Source organism: Cynara cardunculus, assembly GCF_001531365.2.
Source record: "Cynara cardunculus var. scolymus isolate 2C chromosome LG 13, CcrdV1, whole genome shotgun sequence".
In the NCBI taxonomy this organism is placed as follows: Eukaryota; Viridiplantae; Streptophyta; class Magnoliopsida; order Asterales; family Asteraceae; genus Cynara; species Cynara cardunculus.
In genome coordinates, this window is record NC_037540.1 from 24,943,393 (window position 1) to 24,960,904 (window position 17,512).

General features: G+C 34.7%; 1 protein-coding gene across 6 annotated transcripts; it reads left to right on the forward strand.

Moving 5' to 3' along the window:
* Nucleotides 1-450: 450 nt before the first annotated feature.
* On the forward strand, nt 451-15,276 carry LOC112525932 (polycomb group protein EMBRYONIC FLOWER 2-like). 6 transcript variants are annotated; one of them, XM_025136257.1, is made up of 23 exons: nt 451-541; nt 870-934; nt 1,495-1,608; nt 1,905-2,052; nt 2,457-2,512; nt 5,535-5,646; nt 5,761-5,926; nt 6,033-6,092; nt 7,696-7,835; nt 8,905-8,967; nt 9,070-9,182; nt 10,169-10,233; nt 11,110-11,162; nt 11,264-11,317; nt 11,404-11,463; nt 11,919-11,965; nt 12,057-12,178; nt 12,697-12,871; nt 13,274-13,322; nt 13,600-13,683; nt 14,107-14,186; nt 14,330-14,419; nt 15,002-15,276. In XM_025136257.1, the coding sequence occupies exons 3-23, from the start codon at nt 1,574-1,576 to the stop codon at nt 15,189-15,191; spliced, it is 1,962 nt and encodes a 653-aa protein (XP_024992025.1). In that variant the 5' UTR covers nt 451-541; nt 870-934; nt 1,495-1,573; the 3' UTR covers nt 15,192-15,276. The 6 variants fall into 6 exon arrangements, with proteins under 6 accessions (XP_024992025.1, XP_024992026.1, XP_024992031.1 ...); XM_025136258.1 differs by lacking the exon at nt 870-934 and having other exon boundaries at nt 469-541; XM_025136259.1 differs by lacking the exon at nt 451-541 and having other exon boundaries at nt 558-934; nt 9,082-9,182.
* Nucleotides 15,277-17,512: the final 2,236 nt, after the last annotated feature.

A 17,512-nucleotide genomic window follows, 5' to 3' on the forward strand; every position in this document is an offset into this window, starting at 1 on the left:
AAGATGAACATCTCATTTTAAAATATAAAAAATCTAAAATATAATTAGAATAATTATCGAGTTCCAACAAAATAAATAATTATTATCTTTATAAAAAATTATTTTATTAAACCAAATATAAATTACTTCGTTATTGTACATAAATTAAATTATAAAAAAATTGGATTAAAAAGTTACACAAAAAAAATGAGGAATTTCAAATAGTTAATTTGATACTAATATCGATATATTTTTGTCAAWTTTTTATGATATCGTCAAACATATATTTTATTCAAAAATAAAAACATCATCGTTTTCTCAAAATCACATAAAGYMATATTATAACATTGACTGAGATAAAGAATAAAATGAAATATTAAAAACACGATGTATCTCGCTGCATTGCGCGAGTACGCTTCTAGTAAAAATAAATATTTGTTCAAAATCTTGGTGACATGATCACACCGTCAAAGTAGTGAAAGACGCCGTTGCGTTTTAAAGTCTTCCCCAAACTTCCATTCCTTCTCCCTCTCAAACAAAATTAGGGCTATTAACATATAAGGTAATAATCTTCATTATCGCAATCCCTATCTAGGTTATGATCTTATCTGGTATTTTTCCTTGTTTATTTGGATTTTCTACGCTAATTACAGCTCAATTTGTTAACTATTTGTCGAATACCTTATTGATAATGATCAACGGTTTATGTATTCGACGTTTGTAGTGTTTTTAGCTCAAATATCGGAGAATAGAGTAGATATTTTTCTGTTTGATTGAAATTTTCAGTCCAAGAATGGTTTTACTTCGTGTTTGATTCGTTACATGATATCCCTTTCGTTACTTAATTGATCATTAAATAGTTTTATTGATACGAGAATGCAAATTTTCAGACTAATTAAGGAGATAATTTGAAGAGGATAACGACCAGCTTAAGTTTTCATCATAAGTGTATATGGTAAGTTTCTTGAGTAATGCTTCACTAATTACACGGTCTCAAAATGGAAACCCTTTAGCACCATTATCTGTGGAAAATCATGTTAGCACCTGTAAATCTAATTCATGTTGCATCTATTTGTATAGAATGTTGAAGCTTGATAATTAGACCTTTAGTAGTTTATTAGAACTAAATTTCTGTAAGGCACATGTGTTACTCTGTTTTATGTTATTAGAATGATTTGCGACAACGTTTTCATAATAAAACTAGAAGATATAAATAATTTTCAGAAAGGAAGGCTCGGAAAGATGAACTTTTGAGACAAGAAAGTTTGGTATCATAAAAGTGGGGGAACTGGGAGATAGATTGAGAAAAAATCGGTTACACAGCAGTGTAGGCATTTATATCGTAGGCCTTCGGTTGTCCCACTTAGGAAGAGTGATAATACAGAAGTGTTCTCATTAAAATAGAGGCATCAAGGACCAATGTTTTAACACATAATGATTATGTTATGGTCATTTTCCCCTTCATGGGAAGTATTTGCTTTAAACAGGACTAATTCACTAGGTTATTCAATCCAGGTCTGCAGGGGCCTAAACTGACTTTCCCTGGGGAGTTGCAGATAACTATGGAGTTGCAATTTGGCATTGTCTAACAAGAATGCCAGGCATATCTTTAGTTGCTCGTGAAACCACGTACTGTACCTTGCATTTCAGGCTACTTTATATACTCTATCTGTATGATTGATTATTCTATAGATTGTTTGTGAGATTCTGTTGGCCTTTCTATTTTCTTTTCCTATGGCTGTATTTATTAGTTTTTCTTTATAGGGAACCATGGAATGGGAATACTTATTCCATTGTATACGTCTATTTGTCTGTCCTTTTGAGTACCTCGTGCTTTGTGAAGCTTGCAATGTATTGCCTGGTGCATGAACAGGGTATCCGTCTTATGCAAATTCATGGAACAAGAAATCTGTTTGCAATTGCAGTTACTCTAGAGGCTCAGATCAAATGTGCCGCCATGAAGCTCGAGTTCAATTGTCTCCGGAAGAACAAACTGCAGCAGAAGAAAGCCTTTCAGTTTATTGCAAGCCTGTAGAACTATACAACATTCTTCAACGACGTGCTGTTAGAAATGTGAACATCCTGATTTTGCATATCTTCTCTTTTTTCTCCTTTCATGTTCCACTTACCTATTCATTTATCTCTTATGATATGGTTGATTGATGTATATTGTCCAACACCTTGTTTTTTGCTGGTTCTGAAATTAATACATGCATCTATCTGCATGTATTTGTAGTGGTTTGCATCCAAATGAAATCTTGTCGCAGCTATTATTAGCTTTTATATGTCATACATTCCTCAGCCACATGCTGATATCATATGACCTTTTAAATGTTGAATGTAGATCCAAGTCATATCCCTACCTTTGAAGTTTTAAAATATCATGACCATGATGTGTTTAAAGGGTCTATTATTCCACTTGTTTTTGGTGCGGATACTTCTAATTTGTGTTTCTAACCGGTGGATTTTTTTTGCAGCCATCTTTTCTTCAAAGATGTTTGCACTACAAGTTACAAGCGAAGCAAAAAAGAAGGCGAGAGTTGCAACATAAAACTCATTTCTATTTGTATTGATGATAAGTTTTGCTTTCATTATTGAATACATTGAATAGATTTCATCTTTTTGGTTCCAATGCTTTTGATGCTTAATTGTCAGGGCATTCTTTTAGCACTATAAGGAACTTGTTATAAGCCTACACCTTTGTTAGAGCCATGTATCTGCTGGATATAGCAATATTTTCTGCCTATTTTACAAACTCCAATGGTTATGACTCTTTATTCTTGTAAAATGTATTAAGAAATGCCCTATTTCTAAGATGGTAAATGTTTACGGCCTAAAGATTTCATATGAAGGAGAACGAAAATTGTTGACGTATAACACATAAGTCATGGTCTTCTACAGGAAAACTTGGTAAAACCCTATATCAATAGAACTATGTCTTCGTTTGAACCGTTCATGGTGTATTTAGGGATATGTGTAAATTTTTATAGATAAGGATTAGTTTATCAATAAGGAGGGTTTGTAGTTAGTTAAATTATCTAAGTAGGTTTTAAGGGATGTAGATTAGTATGCTTAATTTGATTGAGAAACTATTAGAAATTAGATTAGACATCGTTGAGAGACGCATCCCTCTTGGAAATAAGCTAGTTTTGCCAATTATATATCATTTTTGTTTGATTAATTATTTATGTTCGATCAAATTTGTATCCGAGCATGTTTCAATACCTTTGGCAACAAAAGAGTTTGAAGGGAAATTGAAGAGGTCAGTTCTAATGGTTCTTTGGGATAAAGATAAGTTCTCTAACATGGCAAACAAGAACAAGGTACGATTTGCTTCAATGGAACAACTATCATGCTCTGTAGTGGAGGCTCATGTAAGGGCATCAAAGGCACCCACAAGGAAGGAGGAGGAAACATGGAAAGGAACAACAACGGAAAATGAGTCATTGTAGATGGAGAAGATAAAATTAGGATCTGGACGTCAACAACGGTGGAGGAGCCATGAGGCACGACAACCAACAATGAAGGGGAGGTGATGGCTACAGAGGGCTTGACATTTAGGGCGAACCAAATGTTGAAGATGGACACATGTGACAAGGGTATGTCGATGGCCATGGCAGCCAAGGCAACATCTATAAGGTCACTTGAGGGTAACCGATGGTTCATGTGTTGCAGGATTGGGAGACAACAATCGTACAAAGGTCATAAGTGTGTTGGGGGAAATCACAATGATTTTAAATTGGGAAATAAAGATAGGACCCCTTTGGGCCAATAGCATGAATGTGATGCGTGAAGGGCTTAGGGATTGGATGGTTTTTGAGGATTATGAGTATCATCATATTAGTGAAAACAATGGGACGGACGGGATTCATTTTGGACATCAGTTTTATGACCAAATTCTCAATTAAAAGTTTAATTTTGGGCCCAACTAAGAGATTTATATGGGGAAATTTCAAGGGGATCGGAGAACCTTGTGTGCTAAGAACTACTATGGAGACTGAAGGACTAGGCATGGAGATTCTCGAGGGGCAATTTTGAACCGACTTTTGCACAACCCTAGAATTAACTAAGGAGGCGTTTCCTCAAGTGATAGCATTGCCTGAATAGGAAACTATAAGAATGACGAAGGCATAATTAGAGGAGGGAAGGCCAAGGGTTTGCGCTTCAAATGCGACGAGAAGATTGCTTGAGAGTGTTGTTGCTCCTCATGTCTCACAAATCCTCTTAGTAGACAATGAGGAAGGTCAGGGAGTTGATTTTATTGAAGTGGAGTCAGAAGGGGGAGGAACTGAGATTCATAAAGGCAAAAGACACTAAAATATTTATGGACTTCCACCTAAAATTATATAAATAGGGATCAAGGAAAGTAGATTACTGTGCTTAATTTGATTGAAAAATTACTACAAATTAGATTTGACATTGTGGAGAGACACTTACCTTTTGAAAGTAAGCCGGTTTTGTCGATTCGTGTCATGTTTTTAAATTAATATTTTACATTTTATCAATCTTCTAACATTCTTTTTCTTGGTGGCACGATTGGTTAATGCCTACTTTCCAAGCAAAACATGCATAGAATCCAAAACACATGATAACTGAAAACTTAAAATATATTAGACTTGACGAAAAAACAAAAATGGAATCAAGAATGGGTTGGATGCCTCTTCTTGAAGGATGATCTAGTGCTTTTTTTTACTTGATGGTTCCTCCTAATTATCCTATCCCTAGGTAGAACTTTCCATGTGAAATTATGATTACGATGTAATCTCTTGGCAAATATGGTTGTGAAAAATATTCTTGATATACATTTCAAGTGGTTATGAAGCAAGGATGGAACATGCTTCATTACACATTAGGTGGAGGTGTCGTTAGATACAATAAAAGTCTAATAACTTTGCTCACTTTTTATGGTTATATATAACATATGATGAATGTATAATTGCTTATATGCGCATAACATGCTAATCGATGCAGGACGAAAGCCGAAATACGAAGGATTTCTAAAAAACAATGGACATAAGTAGGTTTTTAGGGTTCACACCAAATAAATACAAAGTTTTCTTGAACACCATGCCTAATGTTACACAAAACATCTAACTTAAATGTAAGGAGACCCTAATACTATTTGGAGAACATGGAAACACTAAAAGATAAAAACGAATCTTCATGGTTTGTTTTACCATTTTTCTTTGTTCCCATTTCTGGGAATGCTTGCCACTTCGTCCCACATAGTTCACCTCTGCTAGGTTGCATGATCAATCTAAAAATGTAGAACATATAGTTTTAATGCTTTGGAACTTACCTTTCAGTTTGAATGAGCATTTCTCTGTAAGAAAGCCTGTTACAGCTATCAGATGTAGGGGCTTACTTCTCCTTGGTTGATTTATGGCCTATACCAAATATGTTAGCATAAAATCATTATTTATCTCGACATTTGAGTTCTGCCTCTAAAAAGTTCTGCTTTTCGATACTTATTTATTTGTTGGAGCTTAATCTCTTGGTTGATTATGGCCTATACAGTTTTCTGATGATGCTTGTCTTGCTTTTGCATCTTGTAGGATACAAATTTCAGTATCCATATCTGGTGCTACTAATGATGGACCACAAACTCAGAGCCTTTTTCCTTTGTACATTTTGTTGGCAAGACTGGTCTCTACTACAAATGTGGAGGTATTGCTATGAATTTTACTTTTTGGTTGAATCCTTCTGTTACTTTTCATGATTTATTTTCTTACTTTTGCCTGCTTTCTCTGATGCCAAATGGGCACTGTTTCTGAATTCTAGACACAGTGTACAGCTGTTTATCGCTTCAGTCGAGTATGTAAATTAATGGTTTTTGGTGGGGATGAGACGTCAAGTTCAGCTCGAGCAAAATTTATTCTCCCTGAAATGAGCAAACTATCAATGGAGGTCAAATCTGGCTCTCTTGCTGTGTTGTTGGTTAGATGTGGTATGACTGTTGTCTCCAAGCTTGGTTACATCTGAGAATTATGTTTGCTTTTCATGCTTTATTGTGTTATATTTGTTACAGTTGTAAATTTTGAACTCTGTTGCAGCTGATACCACAAATCTTGAAGGGATTGATCTAACAGAGGACCATATGTTTTCCACCTCATGTAAGATGTGAAATCGTTTTACTACTTGATCTTTAAGGCATCAATCATGATAAGTGATAAGACTCCTTTAAGTTATCCAGAATGCCAGTTGCAATGTTATAGTGTTACTTTTACTTTCTAACCCTGTTCAAAGTGAGTTGAGATGTAATTTTCTAGTTTTATTCTGATGTGTCTTCAGTTAAATGCATGTAATCATTGACATTACTATTATGATGCATGAAACCACAAAGGCATGTGCTGTTCTAGGTGTTCTCCTCTGAATCGTGGTCAATAAATAATAAAAATGAACTCAAACGGGGAGCCTCGAGAGGCATCATCATTGCTTTATTGTGTAATATCTCATGTTATGTTGTAACTATCAGCTCCTAACAAACTCCTTTTCACTCCCTTCATGCCTTTCTTAGTAGAATATATATATATATATATATATATATAGGACAAATCAAATACAAACCATGGAAAAGTTACAAATGATACAAACCAATGATGGTTCATTTGTTATGATTTGAATATTTATGGAAGATGATTAGAGTTCATTAATTATGATCAACGCTTTGTATCACGAAACAATCAATATATTTATGATACCAGATATTCGTTAGACTAGATGGATGGTTGAGTTTGGTTTGTAATCTTTCCATGGTTTGTATGATTTGTCCTCTCTCTCTCTCTCTCTCTCTATATATATATATATAGGTTGCGTTCCGGTGAGACCAACCCCTTTTTGTGAGAATGTGAGAAAAATTGAAGGTATCCTTATATTGTGTGAAGGTTACAACGTTCACACAATATAATGTAACCTTCCAATACACAGTTGAAGGTGATGTGAATGTTAATCTTCACACAATATAAAGGTATCTTCTCAAGAAAATGAAAATTTCTCACATGATATATATATATATATATATATATATATAGAGAGAGAGAGAGAGAGAGAGAGAGAGAGTTGGGATCATGTAAGCATTATTGAGGTTGACGATAACTGTTAGAATACATTTCATCATTTGATCAATTTTGATCCTACGATTTGTATCAAGGACCTAATTTGTACAGGAAAAGTATTTTTGTCAATTAGATACCTTCACATAACTTGAGTCACCTTCACATGCATGAATCTGTTATGGTTTTAGTCATGGTGATACTAGTAAGTATGTGAAGGTGGGTGATGGTGTGTGAAGGAATAATAAACTGTAAAATGGATGTTACCTAAAAAGTTCCGTTGCTGGAGAACGTAGTTGTTAATTTAATGTGTTTTTTGCTATTCTTGATGCCGGTGAATGTTGGATTTGATGTTGTTAACTCAGATTGATATAGTCGCCGGGATTTAAGTGGGTTGATGATGGCCAACATTATATGGAGAATGTGTGGACGCAACCTCGTTGTTCAAACCCATCATTGAGTCTGACAGGGTTCCCACTAAATTATACAATGTTAATATCTTATACCAAAATTTAGAAAGTGATTGGGGTCCCTGCTACTGTCTGTCTGAATTCTATGAACTCTGCAGATGACACAGCATATATGACATGGAGGCATGAATTGACTTTCAATTTTCTTTATATTGTGATTGAATTTTGATCTACACTTTATACATATTTGACAGTGAGCCGTGTGGGTTACTGCTCGTTTGGGAAGATTCCAATAGATTTACTTCATTCGTCATGGCAAGCATCTCCAACATTAAGTTTAGGAGGGAGAGCTGAGATGATCTCAACAGTTATTATGCAAACCTGCTATATGAAGGTATGCTTGCTGTGTGTATAAAAACTAGGGATCAAGTAGAACTGGTGAAGAATGCTTAAAGTGAAAATCTACAAAACACTTTCTGCATTTTATTTGTAAAGCACATATGTTCGCAAGGTATTGTGTTGCCAATCACTTGCCTAGTTAGTGTTGTTCTAGGCTAAATGTAATAAAGTGAAGTCATTAGGGATATTTCCTATGTTGAATTTAGCATTTTCTTCTTTTCTCTCTTTGAAAAGACGTATCTTATTAGGTGTTCTAATTCAAATTATAATTTGAATTTTTATCATCTTTTGCATGTGATTTATAAATCATACATAGAGAAAGGGGCACATTGTGTGCACAAAGGCTCCTTGGCTTTGCTATGGTTTGTAGGAGAAGTCATTGTAAACAAATTTTCCTTGCATATTTGTGAATTGTGAAGAGGCTTTTCATGACTTTAGATGGTGATATACTGTTTATATTCATTTTATGGAATGTTTTTAAGGCACAGAAATATGATTGTTTAGTATTTTCACTCTAAATCATGATATTCTGATTCTGTTTCTAAAGCTATGTTCACATAATTCGTGAACTAGAGTTCATTTCACTTCTCCAGGTTCCTTCTAGAAATGTTCTAGCAGACAAGTAGCTTTATCTAAACTGCCTCTCTAAAAAAAGTAGCTTTACTAAATCTTTAGTTTCTGTAGTAGTTCTTTTGCTCCTACTTAACAATTTTCCTACCGATTTGAGCAAATCTTAAAATGGCTGATTATGGTGACTGGATTTAACAATGGGAAGAGGATAAAAAATTGAAACATATTTGTTAGGTTGTTATTGCATTGCAATGATGGGACTTGAGTGTGAGATGAAGGCTATTATGTGTTATTTGTGTTCCAAGTTTTGAAGCTTAACAAGCAACTCTTATGGATCCTGGGGGTTACTAATTGGCAATCTCACCTCTCTCTCTAGTATTTATAGTATACACGTGTTACCATGCAAATTAACGAACTAGGGGCTGGTTTATCTTTTCGCTTCTCTGTCTTCTACATTCCCATTTCTCATTTTCACGAAGGGTTCGATTTTGCAGTTGAGTTGTTTGGATGGGGGAAAATGTGTATCTTTTCATTTTCCGTATAATTCTGAAGCTCTGGTATGTTTGATCTCAACCCTTTGCATTATTGCAGAAATGCTTTTTTTAGCTTAATTAATGATTATGTTCCTACTGCTCAATTTCATTTTATGGTTGGCAAAGAGTGTATTGCAGCAAGTACCAGTCATCATTTGTGCAGAAGAGGCTGGGGTAAAAAATATGTCGCCCTATGACATGTATTCATACAACGATACTCCTAGACCTGGTATTATGAGGTAGTTAACATTATTCGTTCGACACTTATGTTTTCTATATTGCATGTTCATTTCACTATTCTTTTGTATTTCTCACCATTGGGCATGTCTGCATTTACTTGTGTATTTGCTAGCTCCTTAAATTTCCAAATGAGTTTGAGTGGTGGTTCCTGCCATGAATGGTTTCACTAGATGATATATATTTAACATCTATCGCCCCTCCATTTTGAATTGCTTGACTGGGTACTTGTTAAAAATCCACTTTCTTCCTCTGTCTTCATTCTGAGGGTCCTCCAGCCTGACCCGGAAAATGAAAACAGGAAATGGAGGAAAATGATAGAGAGGAAGGAGCCTAATTTTTGTGGCACCTCCTTCAGGCCTGACGAAATGTGTTAGTGTGGTTAACTGGTTATCTCAAACCTGTTTCTTCTAGTTTCACATGTAATCTGTCATGTTACAAAGCCTCTTATCTGGAATAGTTGGCAGGTTAAAGAAGTCGATCTTATTTCTTTTTAGATTGCCTAAATAGAAACCTTAATACTACCTCCGTCCCAAGATGAGTCCATATTTTTATTTAAGTTTGTCCCAAAATAAGTTTCCACTTTCAAAAATAGATAGTCATAATTTACAAAATTTCCAATTCTACCCTTAATTATGATGCACAAATATTAATGAGATGGAGACACAATTGTCATTAAAAGTTAATAACTATTAAGGTAAAAAATTGTCATTCGATTAATTAAAAAGTGTAATCATTATATATTTCTAAAACCATGTGCATTTTTATTGTGGACATTTATTTTGGGACAGAGGGAGTACTTTGTTGTAAGATAGGGTTATAAATTCTTGAGTTAGTTTTGTTTTCACACATGCACTTGTACGACATAAAAGTGTGTCGGTATATCAACTCCTACCAAAGTATTCATCTGTTTGGTTCTGTCTATCTTTCCTCTTGTGGTCGCCGTTTTTGCTTTTGCAATTACATGTTGGGCTTCTTCTGCTGTCAGGTTGAGATCTGGAAATGTCATTTTTAACTACAAGTACTACAACAATATGTTGCAGAGGACTGAAGGTACATGGATTTCTTGACTCCACACTTTTCCCTATCATGATAGATGCATGCTTCAATGCTAATGATATATTTACTTCCGTCGATGCAGAATACATTGTTTGTGGCTGTAAAACATGTTTTGCTTTCTGAACTTACTTAAATATTGTTTATCGGGATTCTCCATTTAAAGAGCCACTGTTCATGAAGTGACCAAACCAATCCAAGCCAAACCTAACGTACCCGGTATATCCCACCTAGAGGTAGGGTTTGGGGAGGGTATGATGTATTGCAAATTATGTGCTCGATCAATCACCTGTTGTCTTCCCTAAACATATTCTTCTTGATGTTGAAGTTTATGGAAGAAGGAAAAAAATATCAAAACGACTTAAAGGTAAAGCCGGGAATTAGCTCATACCAAAAGGCAGAAGACCTTTTTGCTTACTTCTTATCATGATATTAAGGATGCAAATACAAATTAGGTAAGAAACACACCCATATATATATGTATATATCATCACGAATTGCTTGTGCTTCAGATTACTATCCAAGTTTATTTACCTAATTGCCTTATTATTGCATGATGATTTAGTGTGTATGCAAGATTACGATTTAGTGTCTCTTTTCTTTTTCTTTTACTGCATTTTCTGCTCAGAGATCTTTTGCACTGAAATTTTGTCTCAAGTCATGACATGTTTAAAACTGGTGTTTTGGTTTGGAAGATTTGCAATGGCAAATGGGTGTAATTGTTTGAATTTTAATAGGAACATTTAACTTTCTTGCTATCTAAAAGAACAAAAGGTTGTTATATATAGTTGAAGCCTTGCCGTCTCTTCATTTATGTTTTTCATTTCTGATGCTTTTACTTTTGTAAAATTCATGCATGCTCCAAATCTGCAGTTACAGAGGATTTTTCTTGTCCATTCTGTCTGGTGAAATGTGCAAGTTACAAGGTAGATATGGCTCTGACTTCAGTGTGTATCATTTACTAACATTCACTTCTGTTACCTGCATTTTGTGTGATTGTCGATTTAATACCTCTGATGTCTTTTAGGGTCTGAGATTTCACTTGACTTCATCACATGATCTCTTCCACTATGAGTTTTGGGTTCGTAAATTTTATGAATCTGGCACAGTTCTTGTTGCTATGTTTGACTGGAATAGTTACATCATAATACTCTTAATATCATGTAGGTGACTGAAGATTATCAAGTCGTGATTGTATCTATGAGGACTGATGTATGCAATTCCGAGGTTAGCATATAACTTCCTTGGTGGCAGGATATTATTTTTTGGTATTCTAGAATGCATACGCAAAGTTCATTTTAAAAGACATGAACCAAAAAATTTATATTTTCTTTAACATCACATGTATTCTTAGACGTATAATTTATGGACTTGCTCCTGTTCAGTTGCATATAGTGGCAGTTGCTTTTGTTTGCAAGGTGCTAGGATGATGCTTTGCTCTATTAACCTCACATTTGCGATGACAAGGCTTTAGGTTTAAGTGGATGGTTCATATTCCTCTGATTAAATCAAAGCTGGACCATGATAGGAAATTGGCACTTCCCCTTCTGTTGCCCTGCTGTTATGGCTACACTCCTCATAAACTTATTATGCCCTTTTTGTGATTTATTTCAATTTTAATTGAGTAAATTGTTGTATTTTTCTTGTTTAACACTTTTTTCTGGAAAATATATGCATCTCAGATAATTCCTGACAATGTTGATCCTAAGCAGCAAATGTTTTTCTATTGGTAAGTTTTTCGCTTTTTTAATCTTCTTGACTTCAGAGATGATTAATTCCACTGTATGCTGGCTTATATGTCTGTCAACCACTTTCTACAGCTATAAGTCCGCGAGACGCAGGAAACCAAAGTGCTTAACTCAAAATGCTAATCATGTGCATCCGCTTGTGCTGGATTCAGCTATGCCTGCAAATCTCACTGAGCTCATAGACAATACAGATTGTATGACTTCTCTTTTGTCTGGTTTCTACATATCTCTGGATGCTGACAACCTTTTTTATTAGCTTTTTTCTGAACATGCAAAATATCTTTCAAGAATGCTTTTAATAATAGAAATTTCTGCTTTAGTTGTTAAAGCTAAGAATATGATTGTTATTTAATTGTGCTATTGGTTATGGCATTAACTGTGAAGAGCCAATGTTTTTTCTTGCTGTATAGCCAATCTTTAGGTTATGATCTTATTGAGGTGTTTTTAACTAAGGTTCTAATACAGATTGTTGTAGAGTTCTGCTGACCATGGAAATTCGTTTACTCCTTTTCTATAACCAATTAAGACTCGTGTCAATCTTATAGATTTTTTCTCTAGACGTTTTAAGTTTGCTGATTCTTGTTTATCCGATCATACAATGCATGAGTTGTTTTTGGTCTATAGAAGTGGATAAGTGACTACTTGTTTAAATGATATTCCGCAAGAGGTAAAAAGGGGAAATTTAGATTTGCTGGTGTTTGCTTGATTCTAGGTGTACCTGAATGCATGGAACGTGATACATATAGTCCTGATGCAAGTGCCACTGGTCATTCATTTGCTGAACCAGAGTCTGTCCAATCAGTGCCTGGAAGCAACCTTGGACCTCCTGCTATGCTACAATTTGCGAAGACAAGAAAGTTATCCATTGAACGATCTGACCCTAGAAAGTATATACTTGTCTTTCTTTCTTCACCCTTTTGTTTTGTCTTTTGAATTGCTGTATTACAAGACTTTGTGTACCACTTTTCTGTATGTCTACTTAGATCGTCTGGCACTGCATTTTGCTATACATAAGTCCCAACAATAAGATAGTTAAGCATAACCTACCTACATAATTTTGAAGAAGCACTTTGACTATAGGGAATCAATCCATTCTGGTTGTTGATATACATTGCCACCGCGACCTATTTATGCGTTGGGTTTTTCTCTGGTTAAAAGGTTGTGCATTACCTTACTAGACTAGGTGTCATTTTGGTTATCAATTGAGTGTAAAATGATGGTGATACATGAAGAAATGGTATATTTTAGATATGCAGCCATTTATATATCTCTTATTTTGCTTATTGCAGCCGAGCTCTGTTGCAGAAACGGCAGTTCTTTCACTCGCACAGAGCTCAGGTTACCTTCCATTTTCTTTTTGTTTTTTATTTTATCAAATATGGTCTTGTCTAATCATTTATGTTGGCTATTATTTGGGGGGAGGGTGGTGAGATTCAACATTGGGCTGCTTTTCTTCATTATTCAATTCTGCTTCATTTTTGCATTTTTCAAGTTGGTCAAGTTCTTTACATAGTCAGTAGGATAATCCGGTTTCTCTTTTCTGTTGGTAGAAGTAATTTTGCATCCACCATCTACTTTTGTAGTTATTATTACTGTTTTTTTTTGGGTTTAAAAGCCAATGGCCTTGGAGCAAGTGTTTGCTGAGCGAGATAGTGAAGATGAAGTTGATGATGATGTTGCTGATCTCGAAGACAGAAGGGTATGTCCTGTTTCTGCTCTGACCTTAGATTTATGATATTTACTTCCATTCTTACTTTCTTGGGTGTGCATGTGACAGCACTTTGCAATTGTATGAATGGATGCCAATGTTTGCAAGTATCAGTTTTTCTTTGAAGACCATGTCCGTTTAATGAAGTTGAAACTTAATTAGACATCCTTTATGCTTCAATAATAACCACTTTTAAGCATACATGAGTTAAACCTGTTGTATGGTGATTGTTTCAAGTCATACAATGGCTTGTTCAGTTCTTTTAACACCTCATACTGAACTTACTTTAAGTACACCCAACTGAAACACCTTATAAGTCCATGTAGCATGCATTGACCTAGAAATCCAATAGCAGTGCTTCCTAAAGAACAGGATCTTCATTAATGCAGTTAAATTAACAATTATTGACAACAGATGCTTGATGACTTTGTGGATGTTTCAAAAGACGAGAAGCAAATGATGCATCTGTGGAACTCGTTTGTGAGAAAGCAACGGTAATTTAATCTCCATTATGTGACACTCCCTCAACCCCCTCCAACACACACACACAAGTCAATTGAATTAAATAACAAGTGTACATGATTTTGGTTTCAAATATAGCAAGTGCTTGAAATTTGTTTGTGTATGATGGTATCAGGGTGCTGGCAGATGGCCATATTCCTTGGGCATGTGAGGCATTTTCAAAATTGCATGGACCAGACCTTGTTCAGTCCCCATCACTGCTCTGGTACTCTTTTGTCTTCCATCTATTATATACTTTATATTTTCTTTTTCTTTTTGAAGTATATTATAATATTTATATACGAAATATACTCACGCACACTCCTCATCTTTTGGTGTGGTTTGAACCTTGACCTCCCGAGAGGTTGCGTTCTATGGGTAACCCGCGTATCGTTTGGTCATAGCACATAGTTCTGCCTGTGTTTGAAATTACCCATTAATTAATCAGATTAGTATTTAGCTATAACTCTTATTAGCCTTTAGCACGATTCATACATAATCAGATTTGAAAACACTTGCACCTAGGAATCCTGCAAATCACACAACTTACAAGCTGATGAAAAGCTGATAACGCACTTACATCTTACACGTTGACGGTTTTGAACAAAGATACTTTTGGCATATCATTTAGTTTAGCTGTCTTGCTCTTATCCTGGCAGGTGAAAGGAATATTTAGACCATTAAGGTTTTGGCCATTTAGGAACATATACAAATAATTTTGAGACATTTAGGAATTCATTTGTAAGAATTACAAGTTGCAAGTTATTGTTTGGAGGTATATAATGACAAGTGTGGATGGTATTGGCAGGTGCTGGAGACTATTCATGATTAAAATTTGGAATCATGGTCTTGTGGAGTCGCGAACCTTAAATAACTGTAACATGATACTGGAACAATACCAAACCCAATACATGATAGATCCTAATCTTAATCCTAACCCTAATCCTAAACCTATTCCTAATCCTATATCTAATACTATTACGAGCGATGATAGGTAATCAAATCCCGACATGTTGTTAGGTGGTTCACAAACATTCTTTTCTCTTCTTCTAAGATAATATATGCATCAGTAACTTTTAACAATTTATAAGATCTGATATCTGCTGGATTTGTTTCTGGGTCAACTTTAATTATTTTGTTCATGAATAAAATTACTAGTAGTTGTAGGCAAAAGTATATCATGAAACTATAATACGAGGCCCTCTTATGATCTCCATTTCCAACTCTCATCTACTAGATTTTGGAAGCCAACTGCATCAGTATAGTTGTATTCGAGTATTCATTACAAAGAATTGTCGGTTCTTGAAATACCTTATCTGATTTTATATTTTTATTTAAAATTTTATATTTTTTATCAAGTATGATGATGTTTAGTTTGCAATAGTGATTTTTGATAATAAGAGTAAATTACCTTTTTTGTCTCTATGGTTTGTTAAAAATTGCGGATTTCATCCTTGTGGTTTTGAAATTATGGTTTTCGTGCCTATGGTTTGCAACATCATTGCTATTTTTGTCTACAAGGCTAATTTCTACCAGGGGGATTAAAAAACAATAAGGGGCCGTTTACCAAACACTTACCTGGTAAGCACTTACCCGTAAAATTTAACACTATCATTTACTTGTCGAATAAGATTTTAGTCCACCAAAATGACATCGTATGCAACAATTTACCTGGTAAGCACTTACCATGGTAAGAGTTGTCGCCTTCACTTACCGGGTAAGACTCTTGGTCCTTGTCTCACTCTTACTGGGTAAGATTCTTGGTCTTTATCATATTCCTCCGGTAAGGTAATGTGACTTGATAAGCGTTAATCGGGTAAGCGTTTGGTAAACGGCCCCTAAATTAAACCATAGAGACAAAAACGACAACCAAAAGGACTTTAGGCCTGCTGGCGTTGGTTTGGTCTTATTTTGAAGAGTGAACAAACTAGCCTCGGCCCAAGGAATGGTTAGGCCTGCTGGCTTTGGTTTGGTCCAACTTTTACTTTTCGGAACAAAACGCAGTTGTAATGTCACTTGTTGAGGCTTAATTAAGGACTTCAAAAAGGTATTGTATTTGGCCGTATGCATAAAAGCACAAAAACTGGGTTGCAAAAGAAAACTGTATTCGATACCCGAATCCGGATTGATTGGGGAATCCCTGAGTTGACTGGGGATGGTTAGACCCTTGCACCTTGGGACCGATTATTTTATAGCAAGTTTATATATATATATATATATATATATATATATATATATATATATATATGCATATGTTTATAATGAGGAAGGATCGTATGAGAATATGAGTTAAGGTGAGAAGCGTAAGAAGAGAACTGAACCATTTGATCCATCCATGAATTGTGCTTATCACGAGAATTGATCCGGTGCATCTCGCTTCACCTCATTAGTGTTGATTTTCAATTAGGATTGATTAAAGGGTGGATATCCCTTAGTTCTTACTCTTTTCACCATAAGTTCCATTCTTTTTGGAACCCAACCCTATGTATAATATAATAAAATGATATATCCAATGAGTATATATAACACATGAATACAATAAACATAATCAATCTTCGATGATAGGAAAACTTTCAAAAGATGTTATAGTACTTGTTTGATTGTTTGGAGAAACTTCTCGTAATATAATAACATGGATGCATAAAATTTCAATTACTAGTTATTGTAATCGATATATTTATTTTTTAATTACTTTTACAAATGTGACCATTAAAAATTTTACTAAATGAAATTGACATAGATTTTTTTTTTGTAAATGTGGAAAAACCTGCGATTTCCTGATGGGGATACCCGTTCCACTGTGGGAATGGCAAATAAATCTTGTTCCCCGATGGGGATGGGGATTGCAATCTCCAGCATCCCTGACCCTATTGTCATCTCTAGTTGCTTATAGATTTTATCCGAATTAGATAAAGTTTTTTGACCATTGATAGCCAAGGTTTCTTTTTTTAAAAGGTCCGGTTTTCGGATTGGTTATTAAACCCAGCTCGAAGTCATGTGTATGTAATGGGAAGAGATTCAGAGAGAACATGTATAACATGTTTTACCATAATTAATCATATATCGCAATCCATGACATGTAAATGTACTCTTATATTGTTCACAGTATAAAACAACATTCACACAATATAAGAGTATTTTTACCATTTCTTATATATATATATATATATATATATATATATATATATATATATAGGGGTTTATTAAAGGGAGAACTGAGTTATTTGTGGTAACTGTGAGAACCAATATTAACTACAAATCAATAGATAAATTAGGAAATTTATAAATTTGGTAATTTTAAATTAAAATCTTAATGCAA

Coding starts and splice junctions, on each gene's coding strand:
- LOC112525932 (XM_025136257.1), top strand. CDS start 1,574: ATGCCAGGCATATCTTTAGTTGCTCGTGAAACCAC. Junction 1,609..1,904: donor TTAGTTGCTCGTGAAACCAC/GTACTGTACCTT, acceptor TTGCAATTGCAG/TTACTCTAGAGGCTCAGATC. Junction 2,053..2,456: donor AACGACGTGCTGTTAGAAAT/GTGAACATCCTG, acceptor TTTTTTTTGCAG/CCATCTTTTCTTCAAAGATG.